General features: G+C 40.0%; 1 protein-coding gene across 4 annotated transcripts in view; it reads right to left on the bottom strand.

Annotated features, from left to right (window-relative positions):
• Positions 1-1,097: 1,097 nt before the first annotated feature.
• The window catches only part of VTI1A (vesicle transport through interaction with t-SNAREs 1A), a 239,628-nt gene continuing 231,903 nt past the window's right edge, over positions 1,098-8,822 (bottom strand). For 3 of the 4 annotated variants that reach the window (XR_014548536.1, XR_014548537.1, XR_014548538.1), the window contains 2 exons: positions 3,057-4,595; positions 1,098-2,745 (listed from right to left, as the gene is read on the bottom strand). Coding sequence is in view for 1 of the 4 variants with exons in the window: in XM_083615033.1 (XP_083471159.1) it covers positions 4,502-4,595 (94 nt within the window). In the remaining 3 variants the exon portion in view is untranslated. Of the gene's footprint in view, positions 2,746-3,056; positions 4,596-8,822 lie in introns of those variants that run through there. The other variant, XM_083615033.1, reaches the window with a different exon arrangement.

The raw sequence follows: 8,822 nt of genomic DNA, 5'->3' as shown, positions 1-8,822 counted from the left end.
GTTACATTTGGATGCATTTGATTCATTCACCGACTTGCTACAGATGTGACAAATGAGTTCAGTGGGAGTCAGAACCTGTGTTGTGATGGGGATGGCAGGGGTAATTCGCCTACCTGTAGGCATCTAATTGTTCAGGTACTGAACTGTTGATTTGGCTGGTGTAAGCCTCACGCTATGACTAAGAATTCCTTTGGGGTGGGTGGGGGAATGAGCAGCATTCCATGTCAACAAATGGAAAACTACCATAGCTACCACGTGGTCATCTCAGGACCACAAGTCAACTAAACTGAGGCTTATTCTGAACATTGGAGTTCTTTTCCTGCCGCAAGATGGTTCCTATGGTTATTACATGTCAAAGCGGCTGAATTCAGTGTCTAGCCAAACTATCTGCTATCTAATAGTAAATACATAGAAGGCAACTTAGGAGCTGGTCCCTTCATGACTATATAGGTGGCCACTAGGCTCGCCTCTGGCAGCTAGAGATAGGTCATGCATATGAAGACACCCTGATGGCAGTGAGAATTTCTAAATGGACACTATGGTGGGAAAATAGATACCCATGTATACACCAGTCCATCATCTATAAACCAGATTGTGTGAACCACTGCCTGCATACATACTTGGTCACGTTACAAGCCTGGTAGAAACCCTACGTATTCTTCAGAACTGTTCCTGGGGTTGCTGTTTGTAAGAACTTCAGGAAAAGGACAGAGCATCGACTAAGTATTCTAAAGCATATGCAAAATACAGCAGCCCTATGAAGCTACACGCTGGATCATCAGATCATCAAAGTATGTGGATGTCATTGTGACAGACCCCTTTTATGTAGCCAGAAAGAAGAAACTGCAGTGTAGGAAAGAATGTGATATGGAAATCATTGTGAATTTTAGAATTAAGGCATACAGTGGTTCATTTGGCATCTTTCAGCGGGGCTTGCTGAGGTGAGACATTGTATTTCATAGTTGGATTTTTGGAATATTGGGGAAGAGAATCTCAGTATTATGGTGGCTAGGGAGGCTGGAACAGGAGGCAAGTCGGCATTATGCAGATTTTTACCACTGGCATTAACGGCAAATAAATGAAAAACAACAACAAAGAACCAGTAAACTAACAGAATTTAATTAATTTTTCCTTTGAGGTTTATATTTACAGTAGTTGTTAGAAGAAACAAAGTATTTATGAAAATGCACATCTTCTGACCTGCTTTGATACATACTTTTAACACTGGCAGGCTTCTCCCTCATCCCCATTTGCCCAGCTCCCATGAACTCAGTCTCTCCGTATTATTAAGATGGTAAAGGCTATAGTTCTGTTTACACAACTTAAATGATTTATCTGAAGACATGCATGCCCTAACCTTTTTCAATAAACAGCATTTCTCTTGTGAATCTCCTCATCATGAATTTCTTTACTACGCTATACAGGTCTGATTTGAGTCGGCTACATCAGCTTAGATTGCATGCAGTTCTTTGTGTCTGGACAGTAAACAGGTTTAGGGCCAAATTCCATCCCTGGGTGTTTGAACAGGGATACCATGGAAGTCAATAAAGATTCAGTGTTCCTTAGAATACCAGCCAGGATAAAGCTACAAAATTCTTACAACCTTCAAGAGATTGCCTGTGTCCCTCAACTATTTTATGGTTTAGTCTGTTCCCTAAGGGTTCATAATTTCTGGTTTCATAATCTGTGCAAGTGACTCCAATTAATGCACTTCAAAAGGTCTTATGAAAATCTTTTGCTCTCATCTCCGGGCAAATGGATGATAAAATTGTAATAATTGTTATTATTAAGCAACTGCATCCTCCTCCTTTTGCATACACAGGTAATAGAAGGAGCATGTTAGACACAATGTTTTTACAGCTAAAAGTGGCTATGCTGTGGTTTCTAAGTGGCAAGCATTTAGTTATCTGTCTAGTGAAAGGGAATACCAGAAAATGGAATGGCATGGACATCAGATTTTCTGGGCTACCTCCAGATGCATTTAAGAATGGACCCAGACACCTCCAAGTCCAGGATTAGCTCCACAACCGAAGTCCAGCCTTCCTCATCTCCCCACCCTTTCCTTTCTTTACCTAGATGTAATGGTGCAGAGATAGCTCACAGTGTGCTGCAGTATGGTCCTAGGAGATTCTGCAAGCACATGGGTAGTTTTTAAGGGATTATAGGAACTATGGGAAATGTAATTTACAAGTTTCTCAAATTTGAGGGACATTGGCAGGGCTCCCCCCCCCCCAGCCAGAGCTCAGCTCCAGCACCTCTCAGGTGGGCACCATTGCCATTCTAAGACAAGGGAGAAGCTCATGGTGAGTCCCAGCACCTATTTTTCTAGAAAACTAGCACTGGACATTGGGAACCATAATTCCTGTTGACTCTGGATGCTGCAGTACAGCAGTTAGGGCCTAAGGGATGCTTTATTGCAGCTGAGACGGTTTCAGGGTGACAGGACGGGTGCAGCAGCACTGGGCGCCACTCTGCAGGAGGCGCCACAACAATGCTGCAGAAGGGAACATGAGGGGCAGGGCGGCACCAAATTTTAGCATCACACAGGGCACCTATGAAATTTGAGAGCCCAAAGCCTGCCACTGACTACAGAGCCCACTTTAAGTCCTGGCACAGTCTACACGTCCAGGTAAAAAGGGACAGTGGTGGGAAAGTATTCGTGTTGGGTCCCACAATAAGGGTCAAACATACACTGGATCCAATTTGGGGCCCATATTATTTTGCCAAATAAAGGTAAAGGGACCCCTGACCATTAGGTCCAGTCGTGACCGACTCTGGGGATGCGGCGCTCATCTCACTTTATTGGCCGAGGGAGCTGGCGAACCAGAGCAGCACACGGAAACGCCGTTTACCTTCCTGCCAGAGTGGTACCTATTTATCTACTTGCACTTTGACGTGCTTTCAAACTGCTAGGTTGGCAGGAGCAGGGACCGAGCAATGGGAGCTCACCCCGTTGCGGGGATTCAAACCACTGACCTTCTGATCGGCAAGTCCTAGGCTCTGTGGTTTAACCCACAGCACCACCTGCATCCCCTTTTTGCCAAATAGGTGGAGACAATTCCATTTGCGTCCAGTATGGACACGTGTCTACTCATCATGGAAGACTGCATCATAAATGACATTTTGAAGGGATAACCATAAAAACCTTTCACGTAACGACACAGGAATGTGGGAATTGAAAGAAATACGTGTTTTCAAGTAATCGTCTTAATACACATCCCAGGGGACCAAAATTGGGTATAACTTTCTACAACCTGTTTACTATGCCATCACCCTCTATTTGTTGCACAAAGGGTGTAAGGAAGAGGGTAGAAGGGATGACAAGAACTTGATTCATGGTGTCTAAATATATTATTATTACTATTATTATTATTATTAATGTGTGGTAAGCTGGGCCAGAGAAGGGAGAGCACAAGCAATAGCTGCTTAAACAATGTCAAACTGAAGTGCATCATCCTTCTCTTGGACATACAGAAAAAGGTCAACTGGCTATTTTCTTGCCACCCCTATGTGAGTAGATATACTCCTGTTTGAGCATTTCAGCTAAGTCCGTATTTGTTTAAATGAAATGGAAGTATGTATGCAATTCATTCTAGATATTTCTTGCACACAGAATTCATTCAAAATATTACTTGCACACAATCTCACCATATTTATTCTTGCATGATACTTCAGATTTTAAATCTCATTATTATGTTGAATCTAAATCCAGAAAACTGAGAAGTGACTCAGAAAGGATCTCTGTGTAACTGCTAGCCAGTCTTTTCTTGCTTTGGAATCTGCATTCATTAAAAGCACAATATTGGAAAGCAACATTATCAGCATGACAACAACACAGTCATAGGGCAACACTGCAAAATAAATTCATCTGACAATCCAGGACTTAGTGGAAATGAATATATATACATGGTCTGTAAATAAAGTTTGAAAGAAATAAGAAAAACTATCACATTTGAATACTAGGTTCACAGTGGACATTAAGCCATCCTGTCAAAAAGACAATATGTTTATTAGAAGCAATGACTCCTCTGGCTTTGCTGGGTTACATTTGTGATTGTTATTCAAGCCTGAGTATGTCACACTATGTTTTTTTTAAAATTCTGTTTGCTCCTATTCCAAGATCCTAAGAGGGAATTTCTTGCCAGAGATCTAATACCAACTCAAGCCAAGTCGAGTGTTTAAATGCTTGCAAGTATCAGCATTAAAAATCTGGCATGGAATTTAATAAGTTGCTTACACATGAGGTCTTGTATACTAACAATATGTTCATTGCATATGCTAATATAGGAAAACCGAAACAGTCATACTATGACATAAAACAAAGAAAAATATCAAATGCACATGCAGCCAGTAAGACAAAATATGCTTATGCTACTTGCACCAGAGTTGAACCGCAGGCTTTGAGAGGGAGAACCTTTCAGTGCAAGAGAATGATTCATGTGACCACTTTGTCTTAATTACTCTGAAGCAGTTTGTTGCTGGTCAGTGAAGAACAAAGATATCAGTGTCCCCTGACAGAAAAATAAATAATCATCAGGACTGCAAAGATGACGATGATCCCCAAGATAACTAACAAAATCCGGTTTTGAATGATCCTAAGGGAATAAAAAGAAAAGAAAGTGGTGAAAGAGAATAAGACAATAAAAGCGCAATGTAAAGCACCTAACTTTTCTTTTCCATGTGAGTAACCCATGGAATACAGCTATCTAGATTCTAAAACTATTGTCTGTACTGATCTTGATTGTTATTTGTGTCACTGAGAGCCAAACTAGATGTGACTTTAGCATTGTGTGGCTGTTTTTTTTTAAGGTAAGTATGGGGGAAGCTTTAACCCTCTCACAGTCCAAATCTGAGATGTCCATATCTGCTTTTTTTTTCAAGCTATGCAATGGCTGAACACATGTAATGATGTAATGTTTAGTTTGTCCCTCACTTCCTGTAGCTAAAAGCATTTGCTAAGGGGCTGGGCCTTCTAACATTTATGTGTACATTAAATTAATATCTGAATGTTTGTTTTTATTTTATAATTTAACTAAATGTCTAAAACCTGCTAAACGGAACATTTAAAACAAGCCTGATGGCAATTCATACTGGAAAGGAGCTTGCCACATAAAGTTTTATCCAACTAAGTCATACTCAGAGTAGACTCCCTGGAATGAATGGATTTCATTTTCATTGCATCTACCCTGAGAATATTTAAGTGGATACAACCCACAATAACCCAAGCAAGCCATTATGGAGGTTTTCAAATAATTTTATTTTGGTTTCTTAATTCCAGAGAGAAAGCAGTCCCTAATTTGTGCATTAAAGTGAAAGATTTCAAGGGTAGGGAACTTGTTGGCAAGGTACTCACTTGAACCAAATACCAAGGGAGAAGTATAAAAGATAGTGATGAAGAAAAAGGATGCTACATAGAAGGACATGTCAAACTATGACTCTTATGTTCTAAAACCTTTCTTTGCCTCACTTGCATAGATTCACTTATGGTAATCAGGCAAATGCTACATTCCTGTGTACTGAACAGATAGAAATGAGTAATGGTAACACACCACTTGTGGAAATGAACCTCTTGTTTCATCAGCATACAAACTATCAGTCGTCAGAGTCTGAATGACACCTATCTGTACAGAACTATTAAAAATGAGTATTATTTTTTTTTTTTAAGAAAAGGCCTGAGCTTCATTCCAGGGAAACATTTATCCGGGCTCTTGCGGAATATTGACCTTTACATGGCAGGAACATATTTGCAGTATAGCATCGTTAAAAACAGATTGACAGCCCCCTCTCCACCAAAAAACAACAACAACGCCACCCCAAAAAGCCAACTGAAATTTCAATCTTGTTTGTAAAAAGATGGAAAATAAAACCATATACACTATTCAAACAAAGAAACAATGGATGGTGGAAGGAAAAACAATAGGCTGAGCTCATAGTAAGGTGGGATGTTTGTTCGCCATACATTACAAACAGGCATCTTTGTACATATGAGAATTTCATGGTTAAATAAATAATATCATACTAGTTGTGTCTGGTTGCATAGGCAAGTGTAAGTGCGGAAGGATGCAGTTTTGAACCAACTTCAGATCCCTCCCTCCTTTTTCACAATGCCAGCCACTGCTACAACATTCACCTTTAAAAAAAAGAAAAGTAAATGGATGGATGAAAACTGTCACATCAGACAAACACACTCCCCTGTGACACTTTAAAAGGACTAGCTCTCTATCCTCCTGACAGGTTACAAAATGATCACATTTGCTGACACGTCTTCCGCAAAACTGCTTTAGTGCTTGTGTCCACTTTGCTAGCAGGAGATGAATGGCCTGCTTTGTCCTCATTTATCACTTAAAGCTGAACTAAGATCTGTCTCGTTTATTTTTCCCTTCCTCACTAGAAAGGATAAAGCGCAGCATTAATTCTCCCACGATGACAGCTAATTCAAACTTAACAGGCAATATTTACTCTGCCAAAGGGAGCGGACTATTCTGTCTCTCTTGGAGAGGAAAAATGTTTAATGGTCTAACAAACTAAAGCTAATTAAAGAGGCTTCTGCTTCTTATTAGTTTGCAGTGCAGATTAACACCTGAACTTTCAACCACTCTCTCTTTCTTTCTTTCCCTCTTCTTTTGGGGCATTTTCTAGCAAAACAACACCTGATAGCAAACTGTTTGCCCAAATGAATGCATGAAAAGCAGAGTGCATATTTACTCAGTCACCCTCAGTGATCCTGAAAAGAAACTCAGGAAAATTGAAATTCAGCAGAGAAACAGATTAAAAAGCATGAAAACTCTTTAAAAATTCAGCCTTAAGTAACATACAGTAATATTCCTCTAATATGACTGTGCTGACAACCATTTTATTTGTGGGATGAAGGCCCCAAGGCATCCATGATGCTAATTTACAAAGGATTAACTGTGGATGGAACTTGCTCAGTCGAACACATAGTTAGGCAAATGCATACATCTAACACACTGAATCGTTAAGCCATCGCCTCATATCTGACCTAGTTAGTGTCTCATCACACCCAAATTACAGTGAGAAAAAAAGAATAAATAAAATGAGTCCTCCAAATGTTTCATTTCTAATTCTCTGGCTGCACACTTGATTGGAAGATTACTTAATCTGCAAACTCGTCTCTAAAATCCTCATCAGGAAAAGAGGAAGCAGTACAGACCCCCACCTGTATCTGCTAATTAAATGTTCCATTAAAGTACGAATGTAGGATATGCATATCAAAGTTCAACTTCTAGGAATCTGAATTAGCTTGCCCACTGCAGCAAAAGAATACAATATTGAACAGAACAAATTAATCATGAAATAGGAAGGATGTTATCAACATGCTCCTCTGCAGAATTATTACCCTGTTTCATATTAAACTCTAAAATAAACATGTTCTTTAAATCTCGGCAAAAGTTATGTTGAGTCTGTAGCATTTCAGGCAGGGGAGCAGAGCAAGGAAAACTTCAGAATGAGTTTCTGAAGCAGCAGAGCTCCACTTTGAAGGGTGATAGGATGGAATGGTACATAAAGAACTTGGATTCTGGTGTCAATACATTTCAGATCTCAAGTCAACAATCCAGGGCGCTAAAAGAAAGAATGAAGAAAGAGGGCTGGGGGCTGGGTGGGATTTCAGCAATATTCTGTAATCAAACCAGCTCACAGTGGCAGAACAATGGTTGGCATTGGCAGGACCCATCTGTAAAGAGGCCTCTAGTACTGTCACAGCCAGACACTGCCAGTGGGTATTGCTCCAGGCAAAGCAGCAAGGAATTTCAAGCGGTGGGAGGGAAAGGAGGAAAGTGGGGTTCAGCATCTTCTGCAAAAAGCCACATGGCTAACTCACCAACAAAAACACAAATGATATTTGTAACTTTGGATTCTTTTTACCTAAAAAATTCAGTTCAATCTTCCAGAGAGGCAACCCAGCGCCTCCTTTGAAAATGCAAAGCATGTTTACAGGGTAAATAATTTAAGAAATAATATATACTTGAAAGGAGACACCCACTGAAACATCCATGGCTAAAGTGCCTGAAGGCAAAAACTTGTGCATTTGCATGCTGCATTTTATTAAGTTAGCACACTGTAGCTTTAAAAGAATGCATGGCCAAATTAAAAGGAATGTGTGACTAAAACATCAAGGATGCTTCCAGTTTGCATTATGAATCACAGCGTTGCTGATATTAAGACGAATTAACTGTTTATTCGATGCAGTCTGTGGACCCAATTTACAGAAGTTTTTGCCCACAAATCTATATGTTGTTGTAAGAATAAAATGGGGCTGGATGAGGCATTTAGAATCTTCCCTTTTCATTTTTCAGTGACTGTGGTAAGAACTCTGTCCATGGAGGGCTGGAGATCATACATTAAGTTCTATGTGCAAATGTGTCAGGAGAGATGGATGGAACACCTTGCACAGGGAGAGAAAAAAAGTGAGCTTCTGAACCAGCCCTTCGTTGTGAAAGTCTACTGTAAATAACTGCTGGGTTTTTAGCCTTCAACTAAAGAGGGATTCTTAAATGGACATCTTGATTTAAAGGATTCTGTGAATCTCTGAATCAATCACAGATCCACAGCCAGAATCGCATGCAGTTCCATAAGGTTTATAAGTTCCACAGTATTACACATGATTGCACAACACAACATGAATAGTTATGGCTGAGCCAGTACTCCTGAAAAAAGAAATGTCTGCATAGAATCATATTCAAATTTAGTATTTACACAGGACTTTAATGCACGAAGGATTTCCCACTATTTAATGGATTGGAAAAGCTGAGACAGTACAGTCATACCTCATGTTATGTTTGCTTCATGATACGTTCCTTCAG

This window comes from Podarcis filfolensis (assembly GCF_964270895.1).
Source record: "Podarcis filfolensis genome assembly, chromosome: 5".
Classification (NCBI taxonomy): domain Eukaryota; kingdom Metazoa; phylum Chordata; class Lepidosauria; order Squamata; family Lacertidae; genus Podarcis; species Podarcis filfolensis.
Note: the sequence above shows the minus strand (reverse complement) of the source record. Positions and strands in the feature narration are given on the sequence as shown.